This window comes from Styela clava, chromosome 4 (assembly GCF_964204865.1).
Source record: "Styela clava chromosome 4, kaStyClav1.hap1.2, whole genome shotgun sequence".
NCBI lineage: Eukaryota > Metazoa > Chordata > Ascidiacea > Stolidobranchia > Styelidae > Styela > Styela clava.
Genome location: NC_135253.1, coordinates 6703696 through 6729309, shown reverse-complemented (window position 1 = coordinate 6729309; position 25614 = coordinate 6703696). Strand labels below are relative to the sequence as shown.

At 34.3% G+C, this 25614-nt stretch overlaps 1 protein-coding gene across 2 annotated transcripts; it reads left to right on the top strand.

Moving 5' to 3' along the window:
- Positions 1-8907: 8907 nt before the first annotated feature.
- Positions 8908-25488, top strand: LOC120326929 (uncharacterized). Of its 2 annotated transcripts, none has more exons than XM_039393284.2 (10): positions 8908-9062; positions 11910-12075; positions 13017-13164; positions 13577-13688; positions 18592-18836; positions 22267-22642; positions 22758-23008; positions 23082-23412; positions 23604-23948; positions 24380-25488. In XM_039393284.2, exons 1-10 carry the CDS (start codon positions 9017-9019, stop codon positions 24502-24504), a joined length of 2145 nt encoding a protein of 714 aa, XP_039249218.2. In that variant the 5' UTR covers positions 8908-9016; the 3' UTR covers positions 24505-25488. The 2 variants fall into 2 exon arrangements, with proteins under 2 accessions (XP_039249218.2, XP_039249219.2); XM_039393285.2 differs by having other exon boundaries at positions 24303-24434.
- Positions 25489-25614: the final 126 nt, after the last annotated feature.

Genomic DNA, 25614 nt, shown 5'->3' with positions numbered 1-25614 from the left:
TACTGAAAACATCCTTTTGGGAATATTTTGGCTTTTACCCTGAGTTTTATCTTATGCAATTCAAGTTCCATAAATTGTCAGGTTGTATTTGACCAATGTACTGTTACATAGCACTTTTATTACATAGGAGTACAAAATAGTTCGTAAACTCCAGTTTTTTAAATAATTATATAGGCACGTGATTTCATGTTCAAAAACCAATACGAGTACGCATTGAAAAAAATATTAACCTATAACATTATAACAAACAGTATGTTTGCCAGAATCCGCAGCTTACAACTTTAAGCTGTTTTTGTTTCGGGCTTAAAATGTTATCATTGACAACTTTCCTTTGTGCAATGTATCACAGCTGTTGACGGTAAACATCAAGTTCACATTTTAAGCGCAGGTGACCTTGGACTTATATGCATTTTGTTTTAACACGGAAACGGCTTTATTTGAGTATGGATGTCTGGGACTACAACCGTGTCGCGCGTGATGTTATAAAATCAACTATTCTGGGGCCGCATTCCACAAATTGCGTGTTCCAAATAAAGCTGAGAATTTCTTGAAAGCTGAAATGTGATGCGATGTTAAACATGTCATAAATATGGCTCAAGGCCCAAATAATACTCTACAAAATATTTAAAATGAATTGCGTACATAATTAACCGAGATTCTTGTGTGAGGTTTTTTGACATTAGGGTAACCCGATTTGAACTAAAAGTATTTTTTTTATTTTTTCAAATACCATCATCGTGTTCGAAATCAATGCAGTTTAATTCTATTTTGGAACTTGAACAAATTCTTATTTTTTTATTATTTCGTGATTGGGATAGCACAAAAATATTAAATCCAAAGTAATCCTAATTTTTACGTCCTGATTTTGTTTTACATTTCAATTTATGTGCATATATTTATCTTTTTTGTTGTAGTATGAGGAACACAACTTTATGTTTTTAAAAAAACTGTCAATCACTCACAAAAGAGTTAGACATAGACAACCGGGCGTTACTCATTCGTCCGTCCGGTTTGTGACTTCATATTTTTCCGGATTTAGGATAATTTTAACAATAACGATGAATTTTTATTCGAAATGTCGTCATATAAATCTGGCTACGCGTCAGGATTTTTCTGAAATGTCTAGTTTTTGTTGTCGTGAATGTTGTGAACGTGAATGTTGTCGTGTCGGTAAATGAGACTAACTATACAGTAAGTGATTTTCTGATCATCTACAATTAACGGTATGAATCGAAAAATATTCTCAAGTTGCCTCAAATCCTCTCACATTTATTTGTCGGAAATAATATATTTCCATAGGAGATGATTTCCGGCGCGAAGTTTTGATTGGATTTGGCTACCGGAACACAAAGTAGCTTGACCTTAATGTTGAAATTTGATTTTCAATTCAAGTTACCTTTCTCTATGCTTAATCGCATTATAAAGAAATATATTTTCTGTGATTAAATAATTGAAACTTCTGCATGACGGAACAATATTACTGTCCGAATGGTAACTTTGTTAATTCTCGCTACTCCAACCTTCAAAGTTGATTAAAGTATATTGGATCAACGGATTTAAGTTCATTGTTATTTTATAACTTTGACCTCATCCTTTGGGAAATCTTTTAATTCGTTTCATTGTCTTGCACTGGGCGAAAGACTTTTACTAAACGTATCGTCCAATCATACATGGGATATCGAAAAATATGACTTTCAAATAATACTATATATGATACACTATACTACAATCGTATTTTGATTGGTAATTGACAGCAGAACTTCAAATGCAACAATGAAATGATTATCTTCTTAAGTTATTACTTGTTGATAATGAAACAAAGACATGCTGCTGTGAACTTGTGTGCTGCAGTCGTGGGAATCAATTTAAATACACATTGAATTATATTCAACCATATTGCTAGTTATATTTGTGAAATGAGAAGTTTATATTACGTTCAAAAGTTGAATTCACTCCAGATAGTAACATGATATATTAATGTTTACATGAAATCATATTTTGATGATTGGTATCAAATTATGATACGATTCTATGTTTTTCGTATTTATCTCAGAGGAGAGTAAAGCCGATATGACGGCTTGATCATATTGTTAACCAGGGCCTTTCAGTTGCTAGTCCATGTATGATTGGTGGATAGTTGACTATTTGTCGATTCGGATTGATCCTATCAATAACTAATTTTTGTAATATTCTAACATGCTTACTAGTTTTAAGTGGCAAGTAATATTTTCTGTGTGTTGATCAGTTTCAAACATATAAAATTTCGAATATTTCGCCAACAAAATCATCATCACAAATATATTATCGCTAATGAATTTTCATAAGAAACCGTGCATGAAACCCAATGCCCAATTTTCCCACGATTTTGCAATGTAATCTTTGATATGCACAAAACTCAAATTAAATATGTTAAATTGGCCCTAAATCACCCACGATAGGAATAATGATGAAATGTGAGTTTACCAATTCACCGTGAATATTAATTGGCCCATGATACATATCATTAATTTCAGAGAAACATGTTTATTTGACTTTGAACAGAGAGTACAAAAGGTCAACATATACTAAAATTAAGCGAACCACAGATGAAATGAATATTCATGACCTACCGAACTTGGGTAAGGAGTAAGTCATAGTTCGAAAGCACGAGTTAATAACACATTACGCACGGCCAAGTATTATGATTAGTCTTGTAAGTCGTTGGGGTCAATTGCGCCATTAACAAGTGATGCTGATCGGGCCCAATTACCCGTGTATAATTCCATCGCACGCGTCTGGCAAACGCAAACAAATAGTTTATGGCTTAATTATATTGAAATATGAAATCCCTAATTATATCATCATATTTCAATAATCATAGTCAAACAAAATTACTTTCCCAGTTCATTTCATTTGACTTTTCGTTACTTGTTTTGTGAAGCTGACTCTAAATATCTATAGATATTATTAACCTGTGAGTCATAATAGAACACTTTTATTTATAAATTTCATGTTTTTTATATTTGTCGATATTGAAAATTTTTTTCACATGACTGAACATTTTTTGCTATCATCATTTGTGAATTTGCATTGCATCTTCACTAGACACGCATCACAAAGCAAATGAATTATAGATTGATTGTGCTTCTTCAGTACCTTCACAACATATTCGCATATACTTATACATTAGTAACGCGAATATGCAAAAATATGGAATGGAATAAAACTCAATTCAATTTTGAGGAACGTGAATATAATACAACAATCTACCACATGTATTTTGAATTACCATTTCCAACTATGTGATAGAAAAAATATAACGTAGCAGAGCGTACAGGATCCCAAGTTTGTCGACAAAACATATTTGAATGAAATATCACTCAATAAAAGACGAAATATAAACTAATGACAGTATTCTTGGTCATCTCATTGTCAAATGTGGTTAAACACTTTTATACGTCTTTCAGCATGCTGTAAATGACTGGTAAACACAGGGTATTTAAACAAAAAAAATATTGTACAGAATAAAATTATTGTATTATTGAACAATGTTTGGCACATTTTGTATATATCACCATGATATTCCGTTTTCATTTGTCTATTCATTGAATAATTTGCATTGTATTATTTATTGCAACAGGTTTCCTGGATAGAATTGTAAAAAATAGGTATGTTACCATTGGGCCCAATCTCTGAATCATTACATAAATTCGTATTGAATGCATATTTGGTTTTTTACTGATTCCTTACTGTACCCCAACAAAAATCAAAAATTGTCTATGAGGTTCTACGATTCAGATTGAATTGAGAATTTATTCTATAAAGACATATCACAAAGAGATAAATACTTATCCAAATCGGTCAATAACTAAGGATTTACGCCTGAGTAGGCTAATGTACGGCGGGTGTTTTGTAGATATTTCAAAAGTGTCACTCGGGCGGTTAAATGATATTGTACAGTTCGCAAATGGAGTGAACGTCCTCGTTCGTCACGAAAGACGGTAGCGTACCGATATTGATTTCCAAACGGAACGAATGCGTAGATTCGGATGTGTCTCGCGGAGTTTTCTGATGCTTATCAGGGTATGAGTAATTCTCTCGAAACATCTGCATATTATTGGATTGAGCAGCGACACCAAAAAAAACGAGTTATTGAGCTGTATTCAACGCCATGCAGTAAAATGTTCACCTTCCCCCCGATGCTGAGTGTTTCTACCCTGTGTGACAATGTTGCTGAATGTCATGTATGATCAGTTTTTAAAATAAAAATACATAGATTTAATTGAATAAATATAATTACGTTCATGTATTGGAGAAATATGTGATTCTATAAACTTTTCAATTTATCAAAACAAAACGTTTCAGAGAATGTTTCCGAAGTTGCTTAAATTTTAATTTCAACATCCAAAACGGGTCACTGAAACAGAGCATTTGAAATTGTGTCCCATTGCGTGAAAAATCTTCAAAAATCTTAAAAAAAGAATTTTGACGACAATCCTTCGATGCAGGCAAAAACAATGTTATCGATCCTTATATTACTGTAATTCATCAAGGAGATAGCTAAATTTCAACTTTCTTTGTGTTTTGTACTAGTATTGACTAACGCCTCGTAATACGATTGTTTGTGATAAATTTTTGAGAAAAACGAGTATTTGCTTTTTTATTTATTACGTATAAATACAAAGTTTTGTGAGGCTTCTATTATTTGTTTTAAAACAGTTGGAGGAATTTTAATACCCTTACTCTCGAGCACGCAACAGCTGCGCCACACCAAAATGTTGCCGCGGGACAATTTAAAAGAAGTAATATTAGTAGAGTAAAAAGTAAATGACCCGGATATTTTCACTTTTCTTTATAAATATTCACTTTTGTGTTTAATCTGCCCCCTGTCGTGAGAGGATGTCATTTGTGTTACTCGATATTGTCAGTACGACTTAAATTCGGCTTCTCACAAATGACTTGACGATATGCATAATACGGTTGAGGTGCTAATGATCGTATTAAATGGCCATTTTTGCTCATCTGCGGGACACGAATGGCTGGGTATGGTAATATACATCAGTTTCACCGTTATTGTTAATTGCACTGCAAAGTTTGTCATCGTGATACGCTATAATAAATACTATAAGGATGGTACTGTTTAAATAATTGTGGATCTAATTGGAAATATTTTGAGCAACCATGATTTGAAATAGGAAACTGAATATCTGGTGCTCATCTCGCACTTAATGCTTTTCGTTACCGGTTGAAGCTGAAATATATACCACGTACCAATAGAGAGAAAGCAAATCAATTTTAACGAATTCTCAAACGAAAACTACTCAAAATAGGTAATTGAGATTACACATACCTTGTAGAAAAGTCAAATTCTTTACAACGCGATGCGGTTAAATTCCTGGTTGTTAGGTAGGTCTGTCATGTAGCTCCAATAATAATATGAAATAAATATATCCGATGCTTCGTCGTTATACTTGTAGTCTTACTGAATATTCTTCGATGAATAAGTATTTATAAGCTTTTGCGATAACTCTCATGAATAAGGCTAACGGTATTTGATTTGAGTATCTGATTCCACGCATTCAGATGCAGATTGTGAGCGTTTTATGAAGAAAATGTCATTATATTGCATGAAGAAACAGCAGCCCCGGGAGTACAAAATTACAGTGTGACAACAATCTACGCGGCGTAAAATCATCGCGAAATTAGCAATTCCATGGTGCCGCACACGGATTGAAAATTAATGCTTCAACACCCCATGTTTTCCAAAGGCCTCCTCCCCAATTTTTGTTTCTTTTTGTATCTTGTGGACATTATCTTGATCAAACACGTCTGTTGCAATTTTTACAACATTTTGTGTATTTTTATTGCGTTTCTTATGTGTCAGATTGTCATGCGTTTGAACGTTACAATAAAGTTTAAAATATGATTTTGATGCTATCTTTATCGTGTCATGGACCAGCAAACGCGCCGGTCAAACTTTACTTACTTTTCAAGAAGAAACCACCATGTAACCAGAATCTACACATTTCACGCCTAATTTCCTTAAGGCCAAAAGTCACGCTAAATCGCCGCCAGGGTCGATGCGACATCCGTTTTGAAATTGACGCTGACACAAATCGGAAATATTTTACCCTTTGGGTAAATGTGCAATCCGGCGCAGAACCTAGTTTATCCTACTTAATGGTAACTCAATATTTAAAATAAATTGAAATTTGAACTCATAGGCTATACAGACCGAACCTATGAGGCGATTTAGTTGCAAAAAGTAACGTGGAGTTTCGGGAAAAAGCTATACTTTTTATCAGTATATTTCGTGAGGTCCATCTTTATTTTCGCAAGTCTTACCTGAGCGCTATATTTTGTTTGTACGGTATTTCGTCGCGATAATAATCTTTTAGGGTGTGTGATTCAAAATAACTATTATAAATTTTTTATTGGTTAAATTCAAACACAAGCTTCAACACAAATTTGATTTTCGATCCCGAATCGACTTACATCATCACTTTTTACTACGAGCAGATGTTGGTGTTTCATTGCTGATTTGCGCACGATATGTATATTTCGATTTTGTCACAAGAAAATATTATACCAGACTTGCAGTTTGCACCCGAGCTCGTTTGAACACATCGATTACATGAAAATTATCAAGCTTGTAAGCAGACAGTCTGAGCTCTCTACCCGGTCATTACTGGTCTGGGCATGCACGGAAGCCCAACGCACACGCAACAATGCCGTGTTACATCCGATTCCAATGATCAGCGCAGACCGCTCTTTTTCGAACAGTGAAGAGATGGTTCAGACGATCTGTGCGTGCGACACATCGCTAGACTCATCTTTGTTATATGGATGGTCTTTGTCTAAGTAATTATGAGCAATATTAACAATATCATCAAGAATATTATCATGATTGTGGTACATGTATTTCCTAACTCGTCACCAATATCATGGTATCTGCAAAAGTCACCATTTGTTTCATTCCCAAAGAAAATATTGTCCTCGCATATTCTCAACTTCATTCACCATTTTTAAAATTAAGGATGGAAGGCCTATTTAGCATTGGCGGGCACAAAGATCTTATTGTTCGGCCATGAAAAAATATATCAACGGTCTGTATTTATGACATTGCAAACAAGCGGAAGCATTCAAAATCTATTATTTCGCACTAGGGTCTGATTTGTGAGCACTTGCTCGAACGGAATGAATTAATGAAATATTTTCTCCAAACAGTTAATTTTGGAATGTCAACCAAGCCCAGCATACGAAAAAAGTAAATTGACATGGTTTATGTGAATGAACATGGCTTTTTTGAATAGCATACTAATGCAGATTGCGCGTAATTGGCAAAACCACGAAAACGTTACTTGGCGGACAGAGTCGAAGTCATTCGGGACTGGCCTGAATACAGAAGTGACCGCAAAAATGCATTAAATCGGACGAAGGGGAAGCTCGAGATGCTCGGCAGAAAAGTTTAACATGAGCGGCGAGAGTACCGCATCACAAACGGAAAACGAACGACGAGATCAAGTTTACGGAAGAGAGAAAAAGGGATAGCGTCGAAAAACATTCATTTGGTAATTCCCGGCAGTAGCTAATAAGTGTGGTTAATGAGCGATAATGGAGTCGCTCAAGCTGAAGCGCTGGGATGGATCAGGCAATACAATAAAATCAGGCCAGGAGAAAAAATGCTCGAGACGGGACGCGCTTATAATAAAGAACAATCCTAAATTTATGATTAGAATGCAATGGTTAGCCACGCCATATTATGATTTGCATGGCTAGCACATTAGCTGATACTTTTCATCAGGTGTCGATGTCTCAGAATCTCGTAATCGATGTGACGGTGTATTAGGATAGGATCTTACGTGCTACCGTATCAAATTGAAAATCAGAGGTTCCGCCGATTATTTTGTAGAGTTCACTTGGGCAAGGCTTCGGAGCAAGCAACTGTAATAGAATTAGAGATGAATATAATGAAAGACCCCAATATACGTGATATCAATTTGCTTCTAATTTGAACTTGAATTTTTAATCAGTCAGTAGCATGTTTCAGATGAACTTTAATTGGATGGGGATAATTCAGAAAAAGATCGAGCTTCAGGAACGCAGAGAATGCAATTCTGACACCAAATAGGGAAATTACACCACTTTTCTTTTAAGGGCTTGTAACGAGACAGCTGAGGCATTATGTGGGCACGACAACATCGCAAACATGACATTGTTTCTGCTTCACACCTGCCGTACGCAAATTCAAAATGGCGAGTTTTGTTCTGAAGCATGTATGCATCAAAAATATCAATAAAAATAAATTTTATTCAATAGTTTTATAATTTTCTTTGACTTAACTCATTTGACTTAACTTTGACTTAACTCATGAGTCGGTGGCAAATCTTGTATAAATACTTGTGTGCGATGCTGTTGAATATGTCGAACACTTGTTCAGAAACCTAAACAGAAGGTCACCTAGCATATCTTTCATATATTGGTATTTGGTAGACTTTTATTTTAGACCATTTAGTCAGTCTGTTCTGTATTTCAAGTATGAAACAACGTGTTTATTAGTTGTTTCATATGAAATATCATGCAGTGTACAAGAATGGTGGAGTTTCTCATTATATATTTTATATATAGGTTACGTTGATCGTAACATAATATGTACTTTGATGTTCTCTACCAAATAGTGAGTTATAGCTTGATAAACGCAGTTGGTTGGTCTCTCTCTCTCAATTTTTTCGTTTGGATTCTACGCATACGTTAGAATTCACTGAAATATACAAGTATAAAATGAAAGACCCTTTGACCAAAATGGCGCATGCATTCCACGCATGAATGCATTGGGACGGGACGCTCGATGACGGGCATCGCGTTCACCTACATGTACCACTTGTATATATCTAGTGCAAATTAATGATCTGTTTTAATTTTTACTTAGATTATAGTATACAGTATAGCAAAAGTAAAGGAATTCAATATTATTCCCAACTATAATATAAAACAAATCTGGTGAATATTCGAGAATTCTGTCAACCAAAACATAACCATGATGCACAGGCCAGGAACGTTTCGACCAGCATTTCCTCTTGAAGGTAAGTGATGTAATTATATCAGTATGTAAATGCTGTACAATGGGTTGATATATCATACAGATACGTTCTTAATGAACCTCATAATTCAACTTTACTAAAATTAGTCAAAGAATAGTTTACTTTTGTGACGCCCGCTGGTCTAATTTGGTCTAGAAAACACGCAAAGTGCCGATGATGGTTTATAGAAGACCAAAATTGAGTGATGTCGACTTACAACAACAGTATACAGGCGCCTATCATCCTGACAATATGAACATATTTGATACAACATGGTGATAAACATTGATTCCTGTCTTGATTAGAATCAAAATCGTAAATTCGTTTCCCAAGTGTTAAAGATTTGTTGATCAATATAACCGTTATGAAACTTCCCAAAATTACAAATAATCTGACAACATGTTAGTATTACCTACGTCGAAGAATATTCATAAAAATTCGCACTAAATTTGGTAATATTACAAGTAATTATGAACGTACTCTTGTTTTCATTGTCTGCTGTATATTTATGTTTACTAAAATAGGAGATAGCCTACCGCACAAGAGTTTCAAGTTCGGCGTCTGACTTTCTCGTTTCCACTAAACGATAGTATGAATTTTTTAGGCTGAGGCACGGCAAAGTGACGCCGATTGTACATGTAACATAGCCAATTTTGATTACCACATAACAAACACAAGCCGCATGTCTTATGCCATTTTTAACCTTTCCAATACAAAGTGTAAAAAATGGTAAATTTCTCTGGCTCATACCTCAGGCGACAAGTCATTTAAACCGCATAATTTACACATAAAACCAACTGCATTTCGCAAGTTTTTGAATATTTGACTTAGATCAAAAGAGCAGTCTTTAGGCTGCGTAAATTTCATGGCGTCTCTTCCAAAACAAGTCTTCCGCAAGACCAATAAACTAACGGATTATCCTCAGTTTTGGCAACAAAACAACAATCGGAGAAGCGCATTGATGCTTAAAGTATTTTTTGTTGTTTCCGTGAAACGGCTACACGATTCCGTCATTTTCATAACTTGTTAAAATTTGATTTTAGTCACAATAATCATCTTGAAGTCAAATGTAGGGGGAAAGTGCTAGTGAAAATCCATTTTCAAGAATGATTTTCTAAGTTAAATTATTTGTTTTGGCACTTTTATGGCGTCTTTTCACATTTGTCACAACATGATTTTGGGGTACGACCAGCAATTTAAAAAATTGATCAATAATAATCAATGTACAGTCATAAACACTAATTTTGTAAACCGTTATGAATGAGGTTGCTTCAGTTCATCAAGAAATTTACTATTCATCGTATAAGATGTTTAGCCAGCAAAAGGCGGTCGATATCACCTCTTCCAACTATTAATCGATAATTGCCGCCTTCTGATCATGAAGCGATTGCTGTTTGCCTCAGACGTCTAGATCTCCCCAATACCCGCTCACTTGTTAATTACTGCCCTTTATTAGGTCTATTCTACAGTTATTAGCACTATTTCCCGGTCCGTGAGAAACCCGTTAAACACTGGATGGACAGTCATTACCGATTTGAAACGGTCTTTAATGTTAGCCTCTGTCTGGATACCGTAAAAAAATAATATCGAATTTTCAATTTCCAAGCGTGGGATGCATATAAATTGTAGCCTTCCATTCGTTAATGTGGCTCGTATCAAATATTGTATAAAAAATTTACCAAACCCCCCCTGCACCAAAAAATAAATTGTTTCGTTGAATGTTTCGAAATCTAATTCGTTCCCACGATTTGTGATGCTTGCTCATCCGGATGTTTAGATTCAAAATGTCATTTCTTTTCAAACAGTTTACAAAAATAAACTTGGTCGTGTGCATAAACATTCACACCTGTAGAATAAACATAAATTTGTTTAGTTTACCTCATCAATCAGTTTGGTCATCTTTTCTTGGTCTATTCCTATCATTTACCTTTATATATTCATTGTCAAACATAAGGAAGAAAAGAAAATATATATTATACCTTTTCATAAACATACAAAACATATTCCAAAATTTTGATTAACTATGTTGTTATTTGGTAATATATATTTAATTTCAGCCATACAAATTTGGGAAAAATAAAAAAAGCTGAAAAAAATTGAATAAACTATATTTATGATTCAACTGATAACGTAGAATGCGTTTTTGTTGAATAACCATGCATTGGGGCTTCATTTTCATAACTTTTCATGTTCGGGTTTAAAAAAATTATTTTGTTATATTTTTTTATGCGATAGTCCATGGCCGAATATGGCACTTGTTTTGTTGGGTAACGCAAATAACAGTAGGAGTGACCAATCGCCAGCGGCCAAAAAGAAATTATTGTCATCAAATAAAATCAAAGCGATAAAATAATGAGTAAACAAGTCAACATTGTTTGCGTGGCGATAACTTTCACGTAAATACACTTGTAGCACAAAGTTCCGATGTCGCTTTGTGTCGCGTTCAAATCGATTTTAATCTGCTTTTAATTGGTACCAGTTATCAGATATGATAAAGCGATAGATAAAGACTACATGCGATAATGGAGGCGTGCCTCAATGTTTGACTACATACGCGTTTAATTGTGTTGAAATATTGTTTTGAAAATTTTAAATATTTCTTAGATCTATATATTTTCTGTTTTAAGAACGCAAGTCCTATAATAAAAATTTATCAACAACTAAATTTTTACCAACCGTAAATAATTTGAAACAGGTTATATGCAAAGTTAGAATTAGCATATTGGCTTGGTATTTATTCCAAATCCAAATCTATTGACTACTACTTACTATTATAAAGTATAACGTATTTTTAAAGAGTTGTTACTTGGATTAAATATATTTATCTTCAACCTCTTGTTTATATTCTAGGACAAGGTCGTGTCAATCAACTAGGAGGAGTTTTCATCAACGGTCGACCTCTTCCAAATCACATTCGACACAAAATTGTGGAAATGGCGGCTCATGGTATAAGACCTTGCGTCATCAGCAGACAATTAAGGGTTTCTCATGGATGTGTGAGCAAAATTTTATGCAGGTAAGCTATTTATTTTGCAAGGTAAAAATATCCTGATTGTTTACTTGGAACTAATACCATGTGATGAAATTTTTGCAATAAACCATGGAAAATACATTGAACAACATTATTTTAAAAATATTTGACAAAATAAAGTGTCCCCTATATCTACTACGATATACCTATGCACGTATTTATTAACCGACAGTGAGTGAGAAATTGTTACTTTATATTTATAAAAGGCGTATTTAGTATGCCACTGGATACAATTTTTTTTTTCAATAAACATAGATCAATCACATAGTTCACCATTTTGTCAGCGATTCTAGTATATAGTAAACACAAAAATTCCATTTGCTGAAGTTTCTCCATTTTTATTTCTTATCCTTTCAATAAACATCACGCTATTTCGACAATTGACTCCGGAACAAATTCCAAAATGTCTTCGGTAGCCATCTTAGCACGATCTACACCACATATCCATGTCATTTTTACACGTATATATGATATAAAGACATATTTTTTTCCGTCAAGACGTTTTTCGTCCATAAAAGGGATCTTGATTGATGAAATCGAAATGACCTTTGTCATTAGTGGTTAGGAACTAGCGTTTTTTATGTGACTGAGTTGGCTTTTTTTTTTCTAAAAAAATGAAATATACGCGCGGTTTCGCAGGAACAATTTTAAAAACGTTTTATGCTTTTTGGGTGGTCCAGTTTTCAAAATATATTGAATACTTAAAAAGCGTTCTGATAAAATAAAAAGTTTTAAACAACAAAAGTATGAATCTCTTGATACATATTCCAATTTTGTTGGTAAAAGTACAAATTTACGACTAAAAATCTCAAAATCTCCATTGATATTGACTAAAAATATATTGGATAAATTTCCAAAACAAATGAACTACATTAGCAGATATCTTTAACAATATTATTTTCTTAAATCCTGCCATTTCGTTTCAGATATCAAGAGACCGGATCTATTAAACCCGGGGCAATTGGTGGTAGCAAACCTAAAGTGACAAATGCGGAAATTGAGTCAAAAGTTGAGCAATATAAGAAAGAAAATCCATCGATGTTTAGCTGGGAGATCAGGGATCAATTGATCAAGGTATGACCAACCTAACTGAGATTTGATACCTTATTTTCCCAAAAGACTATTTCAAATTAGCCTTCCAAATATCGAGTGACCACTAGAAATCAACACAATGCTTTTATATACACGAAAAGAAATATAAAAAATGGCATTTTGTATGAAATTGCTAATTTGCATATCTATTAATTTACGATTTTATAATAGTTCATGCAAATTCGAATATTTATTTATTGGACCTCCTGAAGTGTGTGCACCGACAGGGCGCACAACCTGAACTCTGGTTGAGTACCAGGTTAGGGTTCAGGTTATGCGACAGCTTGGTGCACATACTTCAGAAGCACCTATTCATTTTCACGGTATATTCCCAATATCAAAATATTTAGGTTATTGCTTAATTCCATGAATATTTCTAATCGTGCTACTTTAGGAAGGATTGTGTGATCGCAGTTCTGCACCAACAGTCAGTGCAATCAGTAGAATCTTGAGAGCTAAAGGATGCGACACTTCTAATGAATCATTGGAAGATGGAGAGAACGAAGGTAGGATCATAGCTTCTTAGATATTTGTAAAAAAAGTCTCTTGAAACCCTGAAGATTCTATTATATACTGATATGTTGCTATTCAAAATCAACAACTTTTTTTATTTGTAAACTTTTTACCATCGTAGTAAAAAAAAACGGTTCTGCAGTATTATCATAAATCACTAAATTTAATTAAATTATAATTCTGTACATTTTATATCGTTGGATTTAATAACCCGTCCAAAACATGCAGAAACAAACATAATGACTTTATCTTACACAACAAAAAGTTTGCATTCTCCCAGGATCCTATAAAGATTTGAGCTCGTGAAATTGGGAACAAATGCAGTGTGATATTGGTTTTTCATAACCCTGACATTGTTCAAAGCTGTTTTAATAACTGAACACAGTGGGTAGTCCTGTGGTGTGCGCCCTAAACTAATTAACGACCACGCAGGGTACTGTGAGTGGGATTCTCATATTTAGTGATATTATCGTGAGTAAACACTGTGGCCACGCATGAGTCGTATAAATGCTTGATTATTTTTGGTTGTTCCCAACCATAAAACTTGCCAAAAGCTACAAAATTATATGCCGAAATAGGTTTCATATTAATCCATATAAATTAAACAAACAAAAAAATTATATTACCTAATATCATGTAACCTCAACATGACTGTTTTTTAAAATCACCTATTTCTGATCGTTTTAATATGTATGGCCAAATTTTGAAAACTGGTTTAAATTATAAATTCAATGTTTAAATCCAAAAAATGCATCTAATTTGCATACTATTTGTAAATTTTTATTTTCTGTTTCTACTCCATATGTTGTTTATTAAAACAAATAACGTGTAACATAAGCATTAGCACGAGATTTTGATATGCCCTGTAAATGGTCAACGATGACTCATTTCCATCAATTTTTTTATGATGGTATGGCATTACTGGCTATGATCATGGTGACCTGCATCCTCTTTTGAAAAAGATATTTACAATGTGGAATTCATACATATCTCGGCCGGTCCAACATTTAGCAAATCCCCTTGCAGGACACAAAAATAATAATCTCGAATTCCCTAGCCACCTCCTGTCCAATCCATACGTACAACTTGCCCGTGACTCACGTACTCAGTGGACATATTGGAATTTTAAAAATGGCTTGCTTTGTAGCAAAAGGGAAATATATAACATAATATAATAAAACGTGAAGTTGAATAATGCTGTCGAAAACAGAATCAATGACGTCCAATACGTGTACTTTTCTATTTCTATGACACTTGCTTGTGCTCCCGTCTTTTAACCGTTAAAATTACTTTTAACACCAACCAGCGTATAGTTTTAAATGTCTAATATGACGTAGAACGGATCCAACTTTATTTGCTGTATATAAATAGAACTTTAGACTTTAATCGAGTTTGATATTTACATAAAATGTGCCATTGAGAATATTACATATCTGACCCAAACTTGACCATAACGGTCTTGTAACTGTCGTCTATTTGGCAGAGATGTCTGTCGTATCAGCGTCGAGTGATCCGCATCGTCTTCTTCAAAACACTTTGCCAATCATTTCTCCGCCATTTTGTATTATAGATTTATTTCTGAGTCACATGCGTGGAAAAAAGTCATTTTTATTCCATTGTTTTCAGCATCGTTCACCTTAGCTTGTTTAAACCGTTTGGAGTTGAATGTAGCAAAAGTTATTTGGGTAGCGAATTAAAACTATACATTATTTTTTATTCAATCAATATTCTTCAGGATATATAATGACCAATTTAAACACAAAATGCAAAAATGTTTAAAAAGTAAAAAACAACGAGCATTAGTTCAGTTATTTTAAAATTTTAATTCTGTATTTGCTTCTAAACTACAAACTATTGAAACATATATTTCTGTACAAGACAAAAATTCACTTTCAAAAGCACAGCAAACCGCATTTTACATTTTTCAAAACTAATATAAATTAATATACCTTCAAAGAACTAAAATTTCAAAGTGAAATAACCATAAATTAAATTTTAAACCAGATTCGGAAATAACTTCAGCTGGTTTGTGGCAGAGGTTAAGATAAAAAGCGAGTGGAATGTACTTTGCCACTGAGTCCCATTGTTCTTTACCCAAACATTCAGTCGAACCGTTTGATCTGTTCGGAACTCATGCTGAGCCAAAGCACAGCTGAAACCTTGTTTTCACACCGACTAATGCCGAAGGCTATGTCAAATTCGTTTTCACACTGAGCCATTATTTTATTTTTCCTTTCTATTTTACATAACCAAAATCACTACTCGTGGTTAATTATATGGCATAATATGGGCTATTGATCGAACTACTACAATATTCATTTCCCATAGTTGGAAAAACATTAGTTATTCTGATCCGAACAATTGAAAGTAATATTTATATCTCTATTTATAAAATTTCCAATGATATATATTCCTTAAAAGTGCGAATCTTAATCGTGAGTAACAATCATTAAAGAACCCGTTTGGAAGATTATCCCGAAAGGGAGCTTGGCTGCCAAAACACCTGCTGTGATCATTGTAAGTCGGAAGGTCTTAACCATTCACACTTCCGAATAAAAAGACCAGCGGCAAACTATGCTTGTGCTTTCTTAGCGGCGATATCAAAGCTTTCTCAGAAAATATTTTTGTTTTCATGTTTTTATTATTATTAAAACTATTAGTATCAACTTCTGAGACCATCAAATATTTATGTTAGAAGGCAAAATAAAACACTTTTCTTCGCCATAGTATATTGTTGTTAACGGTATTCTCAAACCCGAAATTTTTTGAAAATTTCATTTTATTTGTCTGTTTTGTAAAAATCACTTACAAAAGTTTTCAATTTGTGAAGTTTGAATTTCAAATGAACTAATTAGGGATATGAAACAATAAGAATAACCCTATTTTATGTTTTCTAAATCTATATTCTTATACTACTATAAAAAATAATACGACTCAAATTAAAATTAATTTTTGCAACATGTTGGGGCATCACCTACACCCATGACCATGTTGTGTTGCTTTAAAATCAGCCATTTTGGTGAAAATACCTTGACCAGAACCCTTCAAATAATTTTGTTTACTGTTGATCAAACTGGCTAAGTTCAGTTGGACTTGGACGATTTGAACCAAAAGGTTGAAGCGACACAGATGTGCATGAAATCGCAATTCCATTATTCCCTCCGAAGTCGCACGGGAATAGGTCAAGTACAATTGTCTTTTCGATCGAAGTAATATCTGATTTTCCCTAATAGTCCCGAGTTTAGAGTCCAATTCACATATATTTAAACGATTTACTTAACTTAGCCAAATCACAGATTGTATGAGTTACATGGCGTGGTTCTTTTATATATTAACAAACAGTAGCCTTTATATTAAAATGAAGAGAAATAATAAAACAATGGTGCGGAAATTGTAACAATGATCAAAACAAAGATTTGAGACATAATGCGTCATCTGAATTCCTTACTCCATCCACGTAAATTTTAGACTGATGACGCCAAGGGGCGATGATCTTTTATGCCCGCTTTTGACCGCCTAGTTGATTTCTTGAGACCATGCAGTGCCAGGAGAAAAATAATAATCAGCCCACACATGTCCAAATATTATCATAGGAAATGACAACGACCTTCCGTTCTAAAGGCCAAGTTTGTTTCGTACTGTCACTACAACATATACACATCAGAAAATGACCCCCAGCCATATTTCTTATTCATTTTTTCCTGCTTGGTCACTGCTCATTTGTGTTACGATTATCTTTCGTTTATTTCCGGGTGATCAACTAGATTTGTTTTGTAAAGATTACCACACACAGAAAACAAGTTTTGGGTACCTGAAAGACGCGTCACGTTTGTAATCGTTGATGTCAAAATAAAATGTGAAATTATTTGGTTTTAAAAACAGGGTTAAATAATGACGAATTTTTGTATAATTTTTGCAGGAATTTGGAAACGATTATATTAAAAAAGTATATAAGCAAAAAATTATCGGTTAAAATTAAACAATTGGAAATTTTTCTACAGACAAATATATATATACCAAAAAGTCAAGTTGTGGTAGAGCGAAAAAACGAATGACAATACTGCAAACGGTTGTTTTTATTAAAAAAAATTCCTGCATTTTATAAAGCAGTTTGAATTGGTTGCATTATCCATGTACTATCCTTTTACGTGTTCAGTTCACAATACAATCTAAGATTTTTCAAATCTGGGTTAATCAAGCGATCAGATATAATCGAAATTTTAATCGGTATAAATAAACAAAATACACCATGCTTTTAGTTGTCGCGGATTAAGCTCGGGAATTAATTTAAATTTAGTAAAATCGGTGTGCCTAAACTTTGAAGTTTGCCGAGAAGGTTGTTTCCGGAACATGTTTGTTGACTAGATTATAAAAAACTTGAAAAACGTCGCCGAAAGAATATTGGCTAATTCTCACATGAGTAGGTAATAAAATCATATTAGAAAACGCTTGCTCTGCATTTAACACTAATCAACAAACAAGTCCTTGAAGGGTTCTTTCGCGTTTACTTGGCGACATTGCTGTAGTATATTGTTAAATACGCAAGGTGGCGCTAGTTTAACAGACGATAAACACATGTAAGCTGTTTTTCAGACAAAACCACTTAACTCGAAAGCACACCTCTGCAAATTTAATTAAAGATAAAAGATTTGCGTTTCAGATAAAGTTCCAAAATTGAAACGTATGTAATCAGTTTAAAAGCACAAACTTTGTTCTTGATCTGAACTTGAAAATTTGAAGTAAAGCGACACGCGCCGTCTGTATACGATTCGATCTTTGATATGACACATCTTTCATACGTGTAAAGTAAAGCATGTGTGGTCGTTACCAAATACCAAGACTATTTTCTATCTCGCTAATTGGTTAATTGTAAGTTTTTTGTTGTTGTTTTTGCAGCACATTCGGACACTAGCAGCAACGGTCAAGGCAGAGATCGCAATGGTAGCGGTGAGGGCGGCGAGTCAGATTGCGAATCAGAGCCCGATTTACCTCTCAAAAGAAAACAGAGGCGAAGCAGGACCACGTTTAATGCTGACCAGCTCGAAGAATTAGAAAGATGCTTTGAAAGGACACATTATCCTGATATTTACACAAGAGAAGAGTTGGCGCAAAGAACTCATCTCACTGAAGCGAGAGTACAGGTGAGTTTGCCATGAGAACATTTCATTATATTCCATAGAATTAACGTAATAAACTGGAATGAAGTCTAAATTATTTTTGTAGAAATATATTCAAAAAAGCAATTATATATATTATAAATAGCAGCTGCATCTTGACGATACAACAAAATATCTAGAAATAATTGAGTGTTTTTATTATCTTTTATCTAAAAATCTAGCCTCCTACAAAAAATAGGCTGTAGCTAACTGCCGTATCAAAATCTATGTTTTATATACATCACAAGTGGCTATAGACGTAGTTATAAAAAGAATTCTGGGCATTGTTTCATTCATGAAGCGCCATTTTCTAGAGGTCACATGAAATGCGAAAATAACGGATATTAGACACGGATCATTAACGTGTTGTACCTATGTGAGAATCAAAACACTGTGGTTGATGGTTTAGCTACCGTCAAGGTGTGTGGCTCTGAAAAAATCTGACTTGATCATAATTTATGATTTGATCTTTAAAATAAATTTTAAATTAGGACACCTTATTCGGAAAGGTGTTTTTGTACTACGGAGAATAGAGACTTCAAATTAAACCAAAAGTTTCACTAGAAATGAGCTGTCATCTTGTGATTTGCTAATGTCAATAAATTAATCTAAACATGGTACCTACACTGCTCTGTTTAAGTAACTTGGTAAGATAATTAAATTTTGAGCCTGTTTTTTGCTTACTTTGAAAGTAATTTTAAACAAAATTATGGTTGGTTAAGACAAGTCACGAATATTGTGGCGTATGTGCGCCATGCCCTCTCGTAGCCCCGACCATCCGAACATCGTCGGAGCAACAAAGTTGGCATTTATTTATTATTTTGTTTGTCCGTACACACTGCTACCGGACGAATACTTGCGGAAGTTAGATACAAGGCATTCCTAAATAAAGTTAGCTACGCCCAAAGGCGTAAACAACTTCTTAATTTCTCGGCCTTTATTACTGAATATTAATTTACTTAGAAACAATAGACTTGAGGTAATCTAAATCTTTTTCTGAACATAATATGAATATAAATTAAATGTAAAATCAAAAAATGGAATTGAAAATTTTATATCTTATCACATAAAAAAATGACTGACTCATTTTCTTCTGAAAATTAATTATTTACTATTAACCGAGAAATTGTACATAAATCACACCTTACACAATGAATCTAACAACAAACTGTCTTGAACGAAATAAACAGTTTCGATAATAAAAAAAATATATAATTTACATCAATCTTCCGTCAAAATTCCCATACAAGTCTGCTCAAGTGTCACCGAAAAAATACAGAAATGCATTTAGTTTCATTTAGTTTCAAGATAAAATTGGTCTCTTACTTGAATATTTGAAAAAAAGAATTAAAACGAAATTCACAACTTTTTGTTTGATATTTCAAATCTTTTCTAATTATTAACAATTTGGATCAAATGTTTTCAAACAATCGGCTTTCTTTGTTCACTTGATTTCTTGCTGAATAAATGATGACGTGTTGGTGACGTTATAATATATTATTACTTGACTTCAAACAAGAGCAATTGCGGTTGTGTTCTCCCCGCATTTAGTATCGCATTTCACATAAATTTACATAAAAGAAAGTGTAAATTATCCTGTATTTTGAAGAAAGAACTCTATTGAGAATCCCAATAAAGTAGAGGATTCAGTTAAGAGACTTTAATTCTATTTGAAGGCAAATACTGAATATCAAATTAAAGATAACGCAAAGCGTGAAATATGTTAATCAAAAAGATAAAATTGTAATTGAAAATTTATTTTTGTTATAAGACAAAAATTCTCGCATACCAACTGAATATAAAATTGGCTCTAGCCATGAATTGATTCCGAAAAAGCTTTTTGAGCACTATCGTTGATTCATATCAATATGGCACGAGGTTTAGAATCACAATATTCAACCATCTATAGATAATTTGTGTCTGTTTATTCGTGCCTATCAAACCGATTTCGTTTAGGTTAAAAAAGACAACATGCATTGAATATTGATCTTGTGTGATCGAGCATATTCGGCTTTTAATATAATCGCATGTTCGCAGTTTCAGGGCAAAACAACCGCAGATTATCATCGGGAATAAATAAATAGTCAGTTTAAGTGCATTTAATAATTTTCGCATAAGTTTAATCAAAAACTAAATCGCGTACCTGCGTTGGCATGGGACGACCACAATATTGGATGTTATATCATATACCACGAATTTTATACTTTTCTACGCATTTCTACGCAAAGGAATTTTCTTTGACGCGTGTAATAAAGACGTTATCTTCCACGTCGTAATACAACAATACATTGCAGATCACAACAATAAGTTCAATAATCCCTGAAAACAACGGTTTAGCAACAGTATTTACAAGTGTTATTTGATGCATAGTACTGCAATTTACGATACAATATTATTAAATCTACACTTTCCGTGCAATAGTCTTTATAATGTGCAAAGGTCAAGGCATAAAAAATGGATAAAATTGGTCAAATATACAAGAGGAGTCCCAAATAAGCAGTTGTTCTGAACATTTATGGCGAATGATCAATGCAAACCATTATTCTCAAATATGCATGTTTATGTTACATCACAGTCAAGAATATTATTAGTACGCAATATGTGTCATAAATAAACATCAACGACCATTCGTCAAACTTCCCAGCGTTTAGTTTCACTGGGAGACGCTTTTTTAAATTCACCTTGAATTGAGAGTGACGCGATTTTTCAGAAATGATATGACACATCGACAAATTATAATTAATTACTCTTCTTGGGAGGTATTTTGCCATTGAATAATATGTTTGTTGACGAAATTTTGATCTACACGAGTTACGCGTATTAACTATTACTTTGTTCGTAAGGTCATTAATCATTGTCACTTTCGCAGTTATCCGGTTAACGGTAGTTAATGAAAATGTACAAATGAACCTATACTCACTATTATGCCCTTTCTAATATGATCTGGTAGTAATTTTTAGTTTTAAAAGATATCGTAAATGGCAGTGTAAATATTCCAGATACTATTATTATAGTAGAAATATAGTTTTGTAATACTGTTCGTGTTTTTGTGTTTTTCAAATAACAAACCTATGATTTCTTTACTTGAATTACTCTCATTCATGAATCACAATTTGATTTCGTTATAAGATAAGTTTTCTTTGTCAATAATCTATTTAGGTATGGCATGAATGCCCGTAGGTTAACCTATGGTAAGGTGACTTTTAATCTCGTTCCAACAACGTTGTTGCGCCAACCAAAAAAACACTCGGAATTGAAATTGCCCGAGAGTATAACTGCGGTATGATATTCTGTTCGCGCTGGAATGACACACCGGACTACCATGCTTAAATATTTCGGCCTTGATGAATGAACAAAAGAACAATTTGTTTATCGTAATTGATCATCATCTGAAAAGTTGTTCTCTATTATACAGGTCTGGTTTAGTAACCGAAGAGCGAGATGGAGGAAACAAATGGCTGCTCAACAGTTACCACCAATTCACCCACACCATACTCACCCTCACTTACCTCACCACCTTGGAGCATACCATCCAACAATTGCCGCCGCTGCTGCTGCTGGAGCAGGCATGTCCGCTCATAATTACATGTTACAAGCCGCCGCAGCCGCCCAACACCAACAACATCAGCCAACGGCATCATCTTCGCATCCTCTTTCACACCACGCCCAATCATCTCACTATCCTCACCACCCGGTACATGGACATCCCTCAATGTCGACTTCTAATTCGGCCACAGGAACGTCAACTATTGGAGCTCTCGAGTCATCATTCACGCCACCCATAGCACATGGTAAGTGCTTTTGATATTGTTAAAATACAGAATAGTTCAAAATTACATCGCGATGTACATCTAAATGTTCACTCAGAATTATATTCAATGATATTGATATCTTTTTTTTTTCAAGATTTGACTTCAATGCACCGACACACACATCACCCACTTTCTTCTCCACTGCACCACGCCCATCCGTACTCTCAAACAAGTATGAGATATGACGGAGGAGCACATGACGTGGCTCTAAACGCTGCTGCCGCTGCAGCTGGATATGGATTAGTTGGCGCTTCTGCTGCTGCCGCGGCTGCTGCGAGATATCAGTTTTCCTCATCAGCGTTTGGTGATGCTTATCAACACCCAACATTAACTCAAGAAAATTCGGTAGGTATAGGTTTTATACTTTGCTGAAACTGGTATTTAATACTGTAAACTAACGAGATATATTATATTTTAGTTGTTTGGTGTCAACGGAACAAACGATAGTACCAACGCAAGATCTGACCTTACTCCCATTGATTATGGAAGACATTCCTCAGACTCTCGCACCGGTCAGAGAGGCATGTCGTCGTCATCTGCCATAGGAGGTTCTAATCAACCAACAGAAGATCTCTCTCCATCTGCCTCATCTCCAACGAATTGCCACCAGTCTCGTATTGGCCAAACAAATATGCAACACAGAGAAGGGAGGTCGACATCTTCGAATGGCGCGAACGAGAGTATGTCAAGGACGGCAGTCAGTAATGTTGCAGGTTCACCAACATCGGCCAGCGAAAGCAGAGCAGCAGGTAAATATTTATTTTGTTTTTAGCAAACCCTAAACCTAAAAAACGCTTCTTTTAACACTGATTCAAACTAATTATGTCTTGGAATTAGGTCACGATAATTCAAATATATTGAAAGCTGAGACTGGGCACTTTTCGTCGCGTGTAGCTCTGATTGTATTTTTGCAGTATTGTAATACTTTTCTACTGTTTAGATATTACAGAAACAACGTACGGAAATAGCAGTGGAATGCATCATCATCAGCAAACAGCGAACAACCACATTCGCCATTTGGGATCAGCGCACGGCGGTGAGCATGTCACAAACAACGCTCCACAGCAGCCATTGACGAGTAACGCTGATGCTCAGCAAATGCTTGCGCCCTTTTCACATAGAACCCCCATCGGATCAGATCATTCGACAACCGCAGGAACGGCAGCGTACTCAGCAGTAAACGGTTTTGGAGCAACTCATGATCAAAATATGGCGGCGGCAGCTGCTCATCAATATGCATCTCACAATCCATTTGCATCGTGCCAATACTCAGGATATGGCCAAGGTAATTATAATCCAAACATTAATTAATTGTTCCTCGCTATGTTTAAGAGATTTTATGTTTCATTTTTGGCAATATGGAGAAAGGCTATAACCTAAAATAACAGAGAAGGTGTAAATGTAACCTAGTTAATCAATCGCGTGAAGGGTTGTATCGCGTAGACTGCTGGGTACTAGACTTGTTATATTGCAGAGATGTTGTATTCACATTTGCAATAGTAATTTACCAAAACTTTTAACAATAAACTTTTCTAAACAATAGGTTTAGTCCAATTTTAAAAAAAATGACGATTTCCATGTGTGATGCAACTTGTCCATGATTAAAATATCATCAAAATACCGCTAATAAATTCATTAGGTCGTTCTTTTTCTTTTCCATCACCTTCAACACTTCATTGAATAAATCAACATCACATCGTATCTACTACACAACAGGGAACGGTGTTGAATATGAAAACCCTGGAATTACTGCACTTAGAATGAAGTCACGAGAGCACAGTGCTGCACTGGGTCTTATTTCAGTTGGAGGATCAAGCACAAGTATGCAATCAGCCTACTAAGAAGCTCATTGCTAAGAAAGACTGCATGAAATGAAATGCTTGGGACAAATGAATTGTCGATTTGAATACATCCACTGTACCAATTTGTCGTACTGCGAAATAACCGGATGAAAATCACGGAAACGCATAACACATGTCTATATCAAACTTGATTGAAAGAAAATCACTAGATTAAATGCTGGGAGCGTTTGACACGTACGGTTGGACGGAGACACACAAAAACACATGAAAATAAGTAGAGTGGAATTATTTAGTCGAGTAGATATTTTCAATACGAATATATTTTATGTTATCCGAATATATATCTCAAACTTTTAGAGAGCAAACTGATACAGAGAGCAATATTAACCTACTCAATGTAAGTTTTACAACCATCAGTTGAATTATTATTTCACTCGGAAAAAGGTGTACAACACTGATGTTATTTTTAAATATACAAGTCATGAACGGATCAAAATGGTTTGGCCTATCTTACTATTAACATTGATTTTCTGAAGTTGCATATTTAGTGTGATGCACTGTTGTTTATCAGAACATTTTTTAATTTATACTTGTATTCACCAAGATACTCAGTGATTTACAAACAGCCGATTTGTTAAGCAGATATTTTCTTTTGAAGTATGATCATTGCCGAATTCAATCAATATCATTGTTACGTTTCAATATTAATATTTATGTAAATCGTGTCATCTGCTTGCCATTTTTGTTTCTTGAATATTTTTATCATAAATAATATTTTTTTGCAACGTCGCACTATCTTAGCGTACTGCCATTCCTGTTTTTACAATGTTATATATAGGCAGATTTTTGTGCCAATTCCGTACTACTTAGGCTTTCTAGTTTTCCTCCTTTGCATTGTTATTTTGTTTTCCTCGTCACAATGCAAAAGTGATTTGGTCTCGATTGCAGCTACACTTTTATTTCTTTTTTTCGTTTTTTTGTGTATACTTGAATCCGAAATAATAAATTTTCGTCACGTTAAAGGTTTTCCGTTGTATTTTCTTTCAAATCATATTAGAGTCTAACAAATGACGCGTTTAAAACGAAACTTCTACAATTTTACAGAATTTTGGTAGAAAATAACTACACTCGGCCCAAAAGCTCGGCTGT